Source organism: Hippopotamus amphibius, chromosome 11, assembly GCF_030028045.1.
Source record: "Hippopotamus amphibius kiboko isolate mHipAmp2 chromosome 11, mHipAmp2.hap2, whole genome shotgun sequence".
Taxonomy (NCBI): Eukaryota; Metazoa; Chordata; class Mammalia; order Artiodactyla; family Hippopotamidae; genus Hippopotamus; species Hippopotamus amphibius.
Window position 1 is genome coordinate 20,092,926 of NC_080196.1, and position 16,267 is coordinate 20,109,192.

General features: G+C 38.6%; 1 protein-coding gene across 4 annotated transcripts; it reads right to left on the reverse strand.

Annotated features, from left to right (window-relative positions):
- Positions 1-367: 367 nt before the first annotated feature.
- SLC17A2 (solute carrier family 17 member 2) lies at positions 368-15,615 on the reverse strand. 4 transcript variants are annotated; one of them, XM_057699509.1, is made up of 12 exons: positions 15,543-15,615; positions 10,715-10,825; positions 8,998-9,209; positions 7,940-8,173; positions 7,767-7,854; positions 5,755-5,841; positions 4,292-4,410; positions 4,008-4,169; positions 3,390-3,522; positions 3,158-3,305; positions 2,285-2,375; positions 805-1,060 (listed from the first exon to the last, which is right to left on the reverse strand). In XM_057699509.1, exons 2-12 carry the CDS (start codon positions 10,740-10,742, stop codon positions 926-928), a joined length of 1,437 nt encoding a protein of 478 aa, XP_057555492.1. In that variant the 5' UTR covers positions 10,743-10,825; positions 15,543-15,615; the 3' UTR covers positions 805-925. The 4 variants fall into 4 exon arrangements, with proteins under 4 accessions (XP_057555490.1, XP_057555491.1, XP_057555492.1 ...); XM_057699510.1 differs by having other exon boundaries at positions 991-1,060; positions 2,250-2,375; XM_057699507.1 differs by lacking the exon at positions 2,285-2,375 and having other exon boundaries at positions 368-1,060.
- Between the last annotated feature and the right edge of the window lie 652 nt (positions 15,616-16,267).

The window sequence follows — 16,267 nt, forward strand, 5'->3', positions numbered from 1 at the left end:
GTGTGATATTGTTCTATGATTTCTTCCATCTTGTTTTACTTTTAGTACTCTTCTCCTCCGTTTAAATCTTCCTTTCATCTGAAAGTGCCTCTGTTGTCTTCCTTCAATTTTCAGTCTATGGTCCAAACTATTTCATTGTCTCTTCTAGAAGTGCCCACATTGTCTCCTTCACATCCATTTTTTTTATATTGCAAGCTTTCCAATTCTATCTTCTCTCTCCCATGATTTTTAGTTAACCTAATTTAATCTTCTTGGCATTTCCTGGTTGTTAATCTCCTGGAAATTAGCTAGGATAATAAATACTTATTTTGCCTGAGGGAAATAATCCTAATATAAATAATTTTTAAGTGGCCCATTTAATTTTAGCATGTGAATTTTAATAGAATGTAACCTCATAAATAAACATCCATGTTTCTCAATGTATAAAAACAATAAAAATGTTAATTCTGTGGATTACAGTCTTAAAATTCTGTTCTGCACTGAGCTTTATAACATACAACTATGGTTCTAGTAGATATTATCTCTGTCTATAGTCACCCCCACGAAGGTGCTTATCAGTGATTATTTTCACATAGACTTTTATTTATTTATCTAGTTCCTTACAAAAAGGAAAATTCAAAGGCAACAGGAATTGATGTTTCCAGTTTGTCTAGCATTTTGTCAACGCTGGCTGCATGTTAGAAATCCTGGGGAGTATCTAAAAATTAGTGAGATCTGGGCTCTATCCCAGACCAATTCATTCAGAATTTCTGGAGCAGAGCCTATTCATCTGTATGTTTTAGAGACTCCCCAGGGAAATCTAACACACAACCAAAAATGAGAACTGCTGAGTCTATGGCCAAGAATATGAAGAAAGAATGATGATAAGTAAAAAATGTTGAAAAAGTTAATGGTCAGTACTACATTTAAGTTTGCAACTATATTCTCAGAGACGGGTGAGAGTCCTCTCTTTGGCCCAATGCTGGATTTCTGCTTGTCCAAATGTGAGATAAAAAACCAGGCCAAACATGTTGACAGCAGCAGCAAGAAAAAAGACATTCCTCCACCCAGACACAGAATCCTGGAGAAAAAAAAACAAACAAACACAGGATTATCAGTCTCACAATTCCTTCTTCACCAGTTCTAGAAATCCTCCATTTTGTATACTGAAACACTGGTCACAAAGAATCTAAGGAACGATGTGCAATAACCACTGAACACCTTGAATTCTCAAAGAAGGTTTTATGAAACTGTTGGAAACAAGAGGACTCTAAAATGAACACTGGGTTCTGCCTTGGGATGGATTTTTCTCTAAATCCAAATAAATTAACCTATACTAATATTTTTCTAGAAATTTGGATCTCAACATTCTTGAAAAGATCATACAACATTTAAAATTATGCCTAAAATAACAGCTTTAAGATCTTCACTATGCTCTCTCTGTTTTGTTTTGGGCTGTTGACATCAATCACAACAACCCCCTGGATGGACATCTCAATGTGATGTGAGAAATTTCTGGTCTGACTGTGTGATTCTCCTCATCCAGGCCTTGTAAGTCACAGTTCATTTCTGGCATTTTAGTCACAATGGATTTCTAGAAATTTGGTCAAAAATTAACCTGAAAGTTGATCACACAGAGATGTATTAAAAACAAAACAAATCTTTCTTGTGTAAATGGGCTCATGTCGTCCTGCCATCCCAGCCTGGTTCTGCCTTTCTATCCTCCCTACTAGCCCACAGTACCCTCCCTACCAGTACCAGTTGGTACTGAGCAAGCTTCACAGGCCATGCTCCCTGCTTTGTCTCACAGCTATTCTCTTTCCACCCATGATTTAACTTATCTTTAAGCTGGCCTTGGGACCCTTTATGTTTCCATTTTATGATTTTTTTAGAAATTGGAATTAATCTGAATGGACTGTTCATTACCTTCCCCTTGTGCTCCTGTGTCTTCATCTCATCTCCTTGACTTGACATGTATCATTCACTCTGGTCAAAACTAAGAGCTGTTTCCTGCTTTTGTTCCTCTAGGAAATTAGATGTGCTGTTTTCTCTACCTGAAACTGCTCATTTTCATTAACCTAACATATTCATTTTTAGAAATTCAGCTTATACTTCTCTTTCCCTGGAAAATCTGACTCTACCAGACTCTGATTTGGAGTCCCCTATGAAAAACGTAATTGTGTTGACATCCATGTTGATTTTCCCCATCAGACCATACAGTCCTTGAGAACAGAGGCCCAGTTGTGAATCCCCAGTGCCTAAAACAATACCTGCCATTTGCAGATGTTCAATAAACTGGCCCAACCTGACTGATAAGGAATCCGGTGGCAGTGGAGGAGATGATTCCTGCAATGAGCCCAAATCCCCTTGAGATTCCCATGAGGAAACTTGCATACCTGCAGGGAGATGATTTTATAGATGATTTTATATAGAAAGTTGTCTATGGCTTCTCAGCAACTCAACTTTAATGCATTTCAGCTCTAATAGCAAAGTCATTTAGCTTAATGCAGTTTTTTTTGTTCACTTCAAGACAGTTAGGGCAATGTCTGTTTGCCAATCCTGAAATCACATATCCACCAACTCAATAACTAGGAAACTATTCTGTCTCCCAGGAGCCCAGGTTCCCACCCCAGCGTCTCAGCACGGCAGGCAGTTTGTGCAATGGACGAGACAACAGACTCTGGACAGACACATGGGTCCAAATCCTGGCTCTGCCTTTGGATGACCTCAGGCATGTCACTTTAACTTCTTGTGCCTCAGTCATCTCCCTTGTAAAGTGAGGATGACAATAGAGCATGTAGTTGTGCAGATTAGATGTGTTGATATATAAGAAGTCCTTTGAATAGGGTTTGGCTCATGGCAAGTGTGTACATCTAATATCATCAACACTCTGGAAGCTTTTCCAAAACACATATGTGTGGGTTCTTTCCCAGAACACCCAGTCCGACCTCTAGTGGAGAAGCTAGGGAAGTTTTTCATCTACTTGTTATTTGCCAACATTGGGCACTGTAGTTCTAAAAATGCCTTAGGTCGTGGCCACATACTGAGATTTCCAGTTATTTGATATTGCTTTGCCATCATTTTGTGCATGTCAACAACAAGAAGGAGTTGCAAGAAGACCAAGGCCTAAACCTCTGGAAGGGCCTGGGGAAGGGGAACAAACAGGTAAAGATCTTACCTGGGGGCAACATCTAAGGTGTTGATGATGAACCCCAAATCACACAGGTTGCTGGTCCCAGGAATAAGTATCAGCAAAATAATGGTTGTTGTGTAACTGGAAGCCACAAAAGGCAGGGCCACAGCACACAGCGATGGAAGGAGGAGCCCTGGGCAATGGGGACACGCTGTCAGGAATCTTCTCTGACCATGTGGAAAAAGGGATTGGTTAACCGAGTCCCGCCTATCCTTACCTAGGGATGAAAAGAGTTTTCGGACGGTGATTAATCTGAGAAGATTCCTGGACAGGAGGAAATCTGCCAACTGCCCTCCTAAAATCGTACAACTTGAGGCAGCAATAAAAGGCAGGGAGGACAGAACCCCACTCTGAAGGAAGGAAATGTATACAGTGAGTAGTTACAGAAGTGCATATGGCACCAGCACACAGACCACCTATTAGCCCACCCTCCTGGCACTCTGAGTTCTTTTCAGGAAATAAGCATCCTTTTCCACACGAGAACACTTTCTCAGGTAAGAGAGCAAGCACTTGCATTACACTGGTCTCCAGAGAAAAGCACTATTCATTTCTAAGGGAAATTGAAGCATCAGCTAGTATGGCAGCGTTGCATAGTGGTCAAGAACACAGATACTGCAGCAGCTCTACTCAGTAACTGTGTAATCCAGGGCAAGTCATCTCCCCTCTACATGTCCGCATTTCTACACCTGTGCGATGGAAATCATTACAAAGCCTCTCAATCATTGTAAGGGTTGAATGAGTGATTATGTGCAAAGCCAGAATGTAGTAGGCAGCACAGAATTATTTCTCCTTATTGCCATTATCATGTTCATAGAAGTACAGGAAGCATACTCACATCTCTGATGTTGACATGGAGCACAGAACTGATGTACGTTGGTAGGTAAGTTATGATTATGGTGCATAGCCAGAAATGGCTGAAAAACCCTGTGAAAATGGCCCAAAGTGGTAGGCATCTGACCATTGCCTTTATGGGGACAGATCGTCTAGGAGAACTGGACTGAAAGGAAACATCTAATCAATATGAGTATTAGAACAGGCCAGAGAGTGACTCTCCTGAGAGCCCCACCCCCTACCCTGAAGATCTCTGCATGGCCCACAGGCAGACGGGCTGCACTGTACCTGTTGAGCCAGTGAGGACACGATGTGTTCCTTTTCCCTGATGCTTATGCATGGGTGATGCATGGGGTCATCATAAATCACTGTGAACCACAGGAGACAGCAGACACAGCCGATGCTACCTGGGAAGCCGGGATCCAATTAGTTTTCAGGTAGATTTGTGTGCTGGGGAAGGGAGTTTCTTCTGAAGTAGCACACCTTACCCCCAAACACACATATCGATTCATGGTTATTTCGCCATCAGGACCTAAAGTTTCCCATTTCTTCATCTCAACTCATCTACAGATCTCCTTTTGACTAAATGTAGAGTGCCATTTGTCAATGTCAGAGCCCTCGGAGAGAACAGTAGTATGAACATATCATTGCATAGCTAATTAATTACTCTTCAGACTCCAGCGGATGTAGCGTTAGGTGCCATTAGCAATGATTTCTTTATACACACATTAATGTCTTATTTTGGAAGATCTGAATAGTCAGGATTGAAGAAGAAAATATTCATCCACATATAAAACAACCTGCCATAAAATCAGTGTGGCAAGGAAAATTTTCCAACACATTTGCAAAGGACAGTATTATTTGTATTCAAACAATACATCCATTATGGATTTCCAGAAAAATATTTCTTGACAGTACCTGATCAACATATGTGGACCAAAATAACCTGGGATTAGCATCATTAATGAGAAAGCCATCCTAGCTGGAACCATGTTGAGGATGGAAATTTGTCTCATTGCTGAGATCTGTCACCTGAAGAGTTTCTATGTTAAAAGACTCTGTGGACTAACGTTCTTTAAAGTTCCTCTAATTACTGGATTTATCCATTCTTTTATTTATAAAGCTATAAGTCAGGCACTATGATAGTATCAAAGTGATAAAAAATTATAGAATGAATTTCTCGCCTCAGTCATTTCATAGTCTAGTGGAGAGAGAGAAGGGAAAATAAATAATTACACACCAACATAGCCTAGAAAAGAAATTATCAGTAAACATCACAGAGGACAGAAAGACTTAATCTGATGGGATAAGTCTTGGTAGTCCTCATAGGGAGGTAAACATTTAATTTGAGCTTTGCAAGATTCACCTGGTAAAGAGTAGGTTAAGGGCATCTTGGCAGAAATAATAACAAAATATGAAGACACTGAAACTGTGCTTCACCACTGTTGACATCTTAACCACATACAGCAACAAGACCTGGCATTTCAGATGTAGTGGCAGAGATTCTACAGAAGATGCCTGGGGTGGGCATGTAAGGCTGCACTCCTGATTTCTCAGAAGTCGGCACCATGCAGATGGTCATCACCTAGACTAGACTAAGAAATCTACCAGTCCTCAACATTCTTAGTCATCTTCCATTTAACAATGGGCATCTTCTCTCAAATGGGAAAAATGTGGGCCATGGGTAACATAAGCATTAAAACAAATGCCTGGGAAGTGGAGTTGTTAGAATATAACAGAAAGTGACTCACCAAAGATGTAGAAGATAAAAGGCCAGCCCAATGCCTGTGAGATTAGTCCCCCCACACAGAGGATGATGAAGGACCCAAATGCTGCCCCTGAAGAGAAGAGGGATAAAAAATACTGAGGAAAATAGCAAAGGTTGAGACTGAGTGACTTTCCTGGATGTTGTCCCAACAAAGAGGTGGCAGACTTAGAATTACTGGGTGATGAGAGTCTTTCTTCCAGTTCACAGATCTCCCTCAATAAAGTCATGAGAAGCAATAAATAAGAATGATTTGCCACCTGACACTTCAAAGTCTCCTTAACTCCGATGGGACCAAATACAAATCCCTTTGTCATTGAAACTCTCTGCAAACATAGTCCACCCAGTATTTATTTATAATTAGAGTTACATTCTGGCAGGGGCAATATGATGTTGGCAACAGAAAAGGAGTCTTACAAAAATTGATAATGTGAACAAAATTCACTATTATAAGTGTAATACATGTAGACCTTGAAGTCTGAACATATTTTTCAGAGACCCACAATAAGAAATGTATCTTACATGGCAACACAATATATATGCAAATACACACACACACACGCACTTCAAACAAGAGTGTCATGAATCAATACTTAGCCTTCCTGTGTACAATTCATTCCAAAATTTTCTATTCTATTCTATTCATTTTCATTTTAAAAACACTGGTTTTAATCTAGTAAATTGATTTTATGACCCCCTTCAAAGGGTTCTAATATGCAATTTGAAAAAACAGAAGGGTGTGGAATATAAATATAATAATAAAACTACAATTTTCTATACATGAGGAGAAAATTAAAACTGATGATAAGATTCACAAATTGTTTACATGAGCTAACAGTAGGATGGATGGAATTTTGGTAAAAGAAGTTGGGAGCAGAAGACCTTTCAGGAAAATGAGCCAGTAGAAATAGAGCCAGAGAGAAGTTAAGTGCAGACTGTATGTGCTGCAACCTGAGCCTTGCTTATAAAGGGATGCTGAATGGAAAGGCAGGTTGGGATCAAATGGTAGAGCATCTTTATATCCATGCAATAAGGAGGTCAGTCTTCTTCTGTAATCATGAAGGAACACACTGAAGATTCACAAGCAGATTAGCAAAAAATGCCCTGTCTGTGCTTTAGGGAGATAACTTGGCTTTGATGAGAAGACAAGTTTGAAGGAAACAAAGCTAGAGGAGAGAGAAGGCCAACTGAGCATTTGTAGATAGAGGAGATGGTGACAACTGCAATGGAAGGAGCCACACAGGAGGGTGGCTTTGGAGTAAAAATCTGCAGAATGCAGCCAGGTGTTGGATCAGGGAGTGAGAGACTTGATGATTCTCAATTCTGTTCTTCAAGTATACATTCTCAGTGCTACCAGCTGGGGAAAATAGCAATGACGAAGTTGTCAAGTCCTTATGACCACACACTCTGGAGGGGGAGTGTAGCATGGTGAATGAGAGTGTGCACTCTGGGACTAAACTGCTGAGGCTCAAATCTCAGTTCTACCACCTGCTAGCTATTTGTCTCTGGGCAATTTACTTAATCTCTGCATACTTTAATTCCCTTGTTTGTAAAATGAAAAAAATAGTCATCAAAGGGATGTTGTGAATACTAGCTCACAAGAGTAAAGAGCTCAGGATAATGTGAGCTCTTGAAACTCTACTTTCCAGACTGATTTATCTCCTTACCACTGATAGTCATAATTTTTATTTGCATATATTTGCTAAAATGGTGTTTATACAGTGTACTTTTTTTTTCCCATTTATGCAAATTCTTAAAGTTCTAGACTTTTCCCTACAATGCTTTTCTGGCTACCCTCACAATGCTTACAATGGTCTTTTCTGCTTTTGAGTCTTAGTGGCTTTACAGCACAGATGTATCTGTCTTATTTGTTATGGGACTGTCTTACATTATTGAATTTTTTTATAGCACTTTTCTCCCTGTCCTCTAAACCATCCCATGCATAGAAGGAAAGATGCGGTAGGGTGAAGCAGATTACAAAGCTGTGATCCACATTACCTGAGCCCGCAATGCTGGTGAGCTTGCTTCGTTCAAGTGGGGGAGCCCATTTTGCCCAAATTGTAAACTGACCTGTCCATGCCATTCCCTGAAATGAAAATCATTAAGACTCTTGATCTATAGTAGAATTCAGGAACCCGTATCCCACACAGAATGAGAAAGTAACTGGCTACCTGGGCCATGCCCTGGACTGTCCGAATCCCAATAACCAGAATCACTCCAAAGTCAGCAGCCAGTGGTGTAAAGAGGGTGAGAAGGGAGGAGATCAGCAAACCAGCACCAAGCATCTGCTTTGCTCCAAATATTCCCGCTAAATAGCCACTGGGGATCAGAGTCAGTATAATCCCATAGTTGATGGAGCTAAAGATGATACCCTGAGTCTCTGGGCTCCATTCATATACAGAGGCCTGGCAGGGAGAAAAGGAAAATTCTTTGCTAAGAATTTCTTTTATAAAAAATATAATTTATAGCCAGCTGCTTGGCGTTTTGACCCTCCTATAAAATATCAATTTTGGTTTTTCTCCATTTTTTACCAAACTTAAATATTCCACTTTTTCCAAACAACCAAATAAAGCCCTAATTTGCTCCTCTTAGAAGGAGAAAAATTAGAGGAAATGAAGAAGAAAAGAGATAAAGAGATGATTACATAGATAGTTGATAGGAAGATGTAAATGAAATATAGTGAGAGTTTCTTTTAACTATTTTGGTTCTGGTAAATAATTTGGATGACATGCTGACTCTCATTTCAAAAAACAAGGAAAACACATCTTTCCTTATCAAAATCAGTCCCTAAAATCAAGTTTAGGAATCAGGGTCTGCCCTAGCAGAGTTGAATTCCTAAAACACATATTACACATTAATAAGATCACATTTTTTTCCTGATGTAACCCAATAAATAATTTTTGGTAGCCCACTAGATAAGTGGCATCATAATAAATTAAAGAAGCAAAAAAATGTAAAATATGGAATATTTTATCCACTTAAAATAACTATAAATAGTGAAAGATATATGACATGTCAGAATTTGAGTTCGAGGATGAACAGCAGTAAAATAGGGACTTTGAGGAAAGGGGAGAAAAATCTGGGAAGGTCCCAGGAAGGAAGAAGTATTTGAACCATTCTTTGAAGGATGATTATGATTTGTATAAAGAGAAAAAGGAAAATTTATTCTTATTGAAGAAAACAGCAAAAGTGGACTTGAAGCATTTGGAATAATACCCATTATACTTACTCCTGAATTAAATTCCTTGGTTGATCTGTTGGAGTGATTGAGGGTGAATGCAAGGGGCCTATCTGTGGAAGCATTGAATAAACCAGGCTGCTGAGTGCTATTCACCATGGCAATGATTGCAATGCTCAGACTCACACGCTGGGTTATCATGGTGAAGTTTGAGAAGTGCATGATGAGCGCCAGTCCACAGCGTAATGAACAGAATTCGGGAACTAGAGAATAAACACAGACGTCTGCAGTGAGTGTCCTGACTGAGATCATCTTCTTTCCATTTCTCCCACTGCTAAGCCTCAGAGAACTACAGATGATCTCACACAGTCCCACCATCTTTTTTCACCAAAATAATCCTGACTACAACCCACCTTTTTCACATTCTTTAGTTGGCTTCAAGACAATAAATCAGGGATTTTACCATCAAGTAAAACAAACACGGCCTTTTCTCAGAGGTGTGGGAAGCAGATGAAAATATAGGAAAAATTAAATGAAGGCATTTATGTCACATTGTTTCAAAATAAAGTGAATGGGGAAGATGGGGATGAGCCAGTTACAGAACCCGTTTCTCCCAGTCTCAAGTCTGTGGTCCCACCTGTTCTGCATATTCATTTACCATAAAGCTTGAAAGTTTATACTTAGAGAGCTGCTTTTGAATTAAATTAATTGAACATCCAAGGGTTTTCTTTTAAAATACGTGATATATAGTGCATAAATGAGCACATCCATTAATTCCTTAGCGTAATGTTCATTTGGAAGTACTTTTGTTGTATATCACTAGGCTCTGCCTTCACATATATTCAGCTTTAAAAAATAATATGGGAACCATTTTTACTGTTTGTAGGTGATATGGTACTGGAAGAGTTGTCACTGTTACAAGAGCAATGCATTTTTTCAGGTCCTCAATGAAGTGGAACAATGGGCCAATATTGAAAGGGTTCCCATGTGAATGATGGATTAAATTTTTTTTTTTTTTTTGCTTATTTGGAGAGCTGGGACTAAAGAGAAACAAAGAGAGAATCTGTGAAGAAACAGATAAAAATATTAAAAATATATAATGAGAGAAATAATTTTTAATGGCCAAATAGGCTCAGGGATGGGACTGGTTGCCTGCAAAAGAGTTATTTCCCTATTACTGGAGGTTTCCAAAGCTCATGGGAAATAACCAGCTACATAGCAAAGATATTGTAGCAGGAACTCTTAACATGGGTTTGTTTAAAATGACTTTTTCAGGACTCATTCCATTCCTTATGTGCTGGGATTTAGTGATCATTTGACATAATTTCTCTTAGATAACTCAGTGGGGCTCCCTAAGGAAAAAGTAGCAGGTAACAGGATGAGGGGCTGGATCTGGTCCAATGTCATACTGAGAGAATCTCCACAACAGGGAGGTTTGATAAAAAAAAAAAAAAAAGAAAAGAAAGAAAGAAAAAAAAAAAAGGAGACAGAATGGAGAACAAGGATGTGGAAATAAAGCTTCCACTCTTTCATAAGGTAGCCTGCAAATAAGAGATGTGGCTTGGGACTATCCTTGGTGGTCCAGTGGTTGACTCTATGCAGGGGGCATGAGTTCGATCCCTGGTCAGGGAACTAGAGCCTGCATGCCGCAACTAAAGATCCTGTGTGCTGCAACTAAGACCCAGAACTAAGACCCAGCACAGCCAAATGAATAAATAAATATTTAAAAGAGAGAGAGAGAGAGAGAGAGAGACAGATGTGGCTATACCTTTCCTGGTGGAAGGCTTCTCATCCATTTGGCTCCTCTGGGAAATTGTACCACACTTTGTGGTGGAGATTCCCTCTGCCCTGAATCTCTTTTACCACGATGGGCTTTTATCTACAAGGATGAACAACAATCCAAAACAAGACACACAAATAATTTTCTTCTGTTAATGTTGTATTCTTTAAGCATCAATGAAAGTTTTGACCCAACACAGCTATATGATTTACATTTTGCAGTATGTTCCCTTATTTCTATGCTTAAAGAGGACTTGATTTTTATAAGAAAATCTGGGTAAGTCCCAGCTAAGTGACTTAGAGCTAGTCATTTAAATTCCCTAACTAGCCTCTGTACAATAAAAATGTCTCCTTTCTGAGTGGTGCTGCAAGAATTGAATGAGAAAATTGCAAACCACAGAGAACCATGCAAAGATAAGGCATATTATGGCTTGAGGCAAGGTCAGAAGACAGGAAAATTAAAGTAAGCTCAAGAGCTGAGGAGCAAAGTTCCAGAGCAGCCCTTGCTTTCATTCTGACCATGTTTCTGTTCTTTCTGTACAACCAGAACAATGTCCCATGTTGCCTTCTTTGAAAATGAAGAATGACATTGCATAACACATATATAAAATACTGTAGTATTTAATAGTTTAAAGTATTTATTCTTGTCTTTGCTAACACAATTTGGACACTTTACTGGACTGAAAAGTTCTTCAAGTCATCTAAAGGAGGGCTTTCTACTATAATTATAAATAAATTGAGCTATTTGACAGGTAAAAAGAATTCATGTTCTCAAAATGGACAAGTTCTAATTTGATATCTGTACACCAATCTTTGGGGATTCATACATTGATCTCTTTTAGGTACAGTCCTCATACTAAGAATATCATCAGTTTTGCAGACATTCCTAAACTGAAGCATCCACGACCTCACAAACACATCTATCATGCTTATATTGCATCATTCAAAGCTTTGCATTCTTTATGAACATAAATTTAATGAGACTTATCTGCACCCTTAAGAATGTTCATGATCTATGACTTTAGGATAGAGAATCATAATGAAAGAGACAGGTGAAGAATTTTGTTCAAAAATATTTTTTGCAGTATTATTCCAGCATAATATTGGAAACAAATTAACCTAACTGTAAGGGTCTGGTGAGTCAATTTTAATAGATTCTTACTGTGGACTTTATTAAAATAATGTTTTCAAAGATGTTGAGTGGCATTAAGGAAATGCCTGTACTCTAGTATACAAAGCAAGCACTATGCCTGTGTTGATACATGCACATCCAAGAAAAGAGAAACAGATTCACACAAGTGCCAGCAGTGGCTATTTCTGGGTTACAGAATACACTGTGGTCACATAATTCTTTATGATTTTCCACATTTACCAAGTGATTTTTTTAAACAATTAGTGGTTATTTTATACCAAGTGTCTTTTAAAGAACAATAATTAGGCTTCATAAAGCATAGTCAGGATAGTTTTCTGCTTGCCAAATGTCTCTAGAATTCTGAGAACAAGATCACCCTAAGTTTTGAAATTTTCTTTTTTATTACAATGGACCCAAATAGATGCCCAGCTGCCAACAAGAGAATGTCAGCACCAGGAAACATGTTGGCTTTTGCTGTGCTTTGGAAGGCTTTCCAGTCCTGCTAACATTTGGTTGATATCAGGAGTTCAGTTCAGGATTCTACACTCAGATCCTACCTGAAGAAACAGGAGCGGCCACCTGGTTGATCTGGAGTTTGGACCATTTTCTATTTGATCTCGCTTGTTATGTAAGATCCCAAGACTTGGCAGAAGGCAACTTTTTGAACTGTACATGCACCTACAAATACTTGTACTCCACTTAAATGTTTCCCACCAACCTCTCCAACCAATCTGACAAACATTGAGCTCTAGAGCTGAAAGAGACTTGGAGATTCTCTGACCCAACTTTTCTTTTTTTTTTTTCCTTTTCTGACGAGAGGACAGATGTGCGGAATGTTTGAAAAGTTGCTTCAAGTCAGAGAGTTTACTGAGTCAGCACCAGGTCTCCTGATGCCCAGACTGCTGCTTTTTTCTATCTGTTAATACTACTTCCTCCTTATGGTCATATTTTAAGCACAAGCTTAAAATACAATAGGGTAGTTTCATTTTAAGGTATTCCAGATAGGAATTTATATGATTTTAAATTAAGGTTTTTTTTTTTAATTGAAGTATAGTTGATCTACAATATTATATTAGTTTCAGGTGTACAGCATAGTGATTTAGTATTTTTTTCAGATTATACTCCATTCTAGGTTATTATACGATAATGGCTGTAATTTCCTGTGCTCTACAGTATATCCTTGTTGCTTATCTATGATGTTACATTGTTTTAATCATTTATTCCGGGAGAATATTTGATGATGAAAATACTTTCAGATTGAGCTTTGAATTTTTTAAATTTTTGTTAATACAAAAATAAAAAAGACTATTCTTTCTTGCTGTTTTGGTTAGTGGAATTATATCACAAACCCATCACTTCAGTTATCCTTCCCATTCTATCTGCTGCCATCCCTACCTGAGCTTTCACAGTTTGAAATGCTACTTTGAATTTTGCCTCAAGAGCTAACTTCAATTGTTAATTGCCCTGTTTCCTGTGTATGAGACAAATAGAGAAATCGGGCAGACATCCCAAACCATTCGAAGTGAGGGTCCTTCTGTGACATAGTAATGGAAACTATTTTTCTAAAATAATCACAGAAGCGTATAAAAGTATCGGATCTGAGAACTGGCATAACTGATATCACTTAGAGACAGTGGAATGAGTTTTAGCTCAATTATAAGTATTGTCAAGGACCTTCTTACTTGGGAGTGACATTTCTAAAAAATAGTGAATCCTAGGGTCAAAAGTGTAAATAGACATAGAAACACTGAATTAAAATTAAGCTAAAGAAAAATTCTATATTTTAAAAATAATTTTATGACACAATAGAATTGTATTTGGTATAAAAATAATATAGACAAGATGATTTATATATAAGCAAAATATTTTTTTTTCTTCTTATTCTTAGTCTAGAATTCACTATTTTGTTATCATGGTCTTTCTATTGCTCTTAGAGTTCCCTTAATACTGAGCCTGTCTTGCATCACCTCTGTTAGCCCAGTCCTCTAGTTTACTCAGAGTAAATGTTACATGTGGTTGAAAGAGCAGGAACCTGCAGTTCAAAGGGTATCCAAGGACCAAACTCTTCCTTGTCATTCACAGTCTGAGTAAAGCAGAGCAGGTTTTATAAGATCCCAGAGCTTTCATTGTTTCATAGGAAAAATGGGGATAATATTACTTTATAGGACTGTTGGGAATGAAAACAAAAGTATGAGATACGCCTTCTCAATGTAAAATATCATACATTGTAAAATGTTATTGATATTAACAACAGAAATAATAATAGTCACAAGATTGGCACTTGGGCCCTCTCAGATTAATAAATACAGGTTTACAGCAAATGAAATATCTTTCTATAAAACTGCTTTTGATTGATAGTTAAATTGGTTTTAAATGTTTCTTTTTAAAAGTGGGTTCTTCTGTACTAGAATCCAGAAGATGGATGAGGAAGGGATCTTGTTACCAATATCAGAGAACATGCAAAGAAGTAATTTCTTTCATATTAGTAAAATTAAGCCTCTTTTATCACCTGTTTACCTTTCTGAAAGATTGGTAGTTCTGGATTAAAACTGGTTATTCCAGTAGATTATTTACATCATGCTGTTAGTAATGTAATCATGCTGAATGTAATCGTGAAATAAAGAAAAAGAAAAAGTGTACTAAGCAGACATATATATACTACCAACCGTAAAATAGTCAGTGGGAAGTTGTTGTATAACAAAGGGAGTCCAACTCGAGGATGGAAGATGCCTTAGAGGACTGGGGCAGGGAGAGTAGGGGGGACTCGAGGAGGGGGAGTCAAGGAAGGGAGGGAATATGGGGATATGTGTATAAAAACAGATGATTGAACCTGGTGTACCCCCCCCCCCAAAAAAAAAAAAGTGTACTAAGCTCCAATAGTAGGTAATCTTAGAAGGCAGGATTATGTCAAAATTGAGGTGCAACTGGGGCCCTGCCCACAGTGGAATCACAGCTCCACTCATCAAGAGATAACACAGGAGTGCCTGGGCACCTTTCCTCTAAGCAACAACTTCAGGCTATGTCTTCCAGGCTTGTATGAGTCCGTCTATGCTATAGAATTGAGATTTTCTCTGGGCAGGTTGGAAGAGGGCACCTTCCCTGGGTCTTTTCCCCTAGGGCTTCCCATCACAGCACTGATAGGTACTAACCATAATCTCTCTGGGTACCCTCCCTCAGCTGCACAATGAGGGCAACAAACCAGGTGATTTCCACAAGTGTCCAAGTTTTCTTGCCTCCAATCTTATTCACAACTTTGTTCATATTCTCCTTTTCCTAAGAGACAATTTTAACTATATACAGAAATCTGAAAAGGCTCATAAATCACAGTCCCCAATCCCAAACCTTGTTAGTTCTGATCCGGTATTTTATTCCACAGCCAAAGCCTGTCCAACTCATCAAGGTGTCACAATAAATACTCACGGAATCCTTGGAGAAGTGACCATTGTCCTCAGAGTCCATTGCACTGGTGACCTCTCAAGCTTTGCTCTAGGGTCTTGATTGAATCGATTACATTTTTTAGAAAGTTTCTTCTTCATTTTGAAACCAGAAATCATTCCCAGATGGAGATCCTTAGGCTGCTGATAATGTTTTTCCTCTGACTTCCCCTCAAACTGTTCCCTCCCTTTAATGGATTTCTGATTGATTAGTAATTATCCTCTGACCCAAAAAGAAGAAATGCACTTACCTTCACCATTAAACCAGTATTGTAAGCCCTAGACTATAAGGCTACCTTGAAGAAAGAAGGTGTTTTTGTCCCGTTTTCCCTTTCAAATAATTCCACAATTTCACAAGGATAAATAATGCGTCACATGGCAGGCAGACTGCATCAGGTTCAGCCCTACATTCTCAGAGCAGAGAGCCTGGGTTTAGTTTTGCCGCTTAATTTTTAACTTCATTTTCAAGTTCTCACTGATAGAATGAGTATCTCAAAAGATGACACCATGTTTTTCTGCTTTGAACTCTGCAGACAGCTGAGAAAGTCAACAAGCCTATTTCCTGAAAGGAAGGCAGCCTTGTGTGGGAGAAAGAGCAGGGCTCCTGGGACTAGGGAGATGAGGTCAATCCCACCTTCACTTCCTAGTGTTTTCTGTGGCCTTGTCATTGAATCTCCTTGAATTGGTTTCCACCTTAGTAAAGCAAGGATTACAATGCTCAACTCATGGGGTTATTGGGTAAATAAAATGAAATACATATGCTAACCAGAGGTAGGTCCTCAATAAATGAGATTCTCCCATTAAAGGGTTCTGTTAAATCAGCTAGACCTTCCTTAAGCATTTGGTGCCCACAGCTTAATAAATGTGAACTTTGGCTACTCTGACATCTTCCCACAAAGCTACCCTGCATCCTTCCTTCCTGCTTCTTATCTGTGCTCTTTCTAATCCAGTCTCTGCTTGACCCCTGGTATTTGGA

What these genes read in the sequence shown, in the direction of transcription:
- SLC17A2 (XM_057699507.1), bottom strand. Translation starts at nt 10,742, where the DNA reads ATGGATGAGAAGCCTTCCACCAGGAAAG. An exon ending in TCCATGTCAACATCAGAGAT is followed by an intron (nt 3,523 to 4,007) that starts GTGAGTATGCTT and finishes TCCTTCCTTCAG; the next exon opens with AGTGGGGTTCTGTCCTCCCT. An exon ending in ACCTTAGATGTTGCCCCCAG is followed by an intron (nt 1,061 to 3,157) that starts GTAAGATCTTTA and finishes TTTTTTCTCCAG; the next exon opens with GATTCTGTGTCTGGGTGGAG.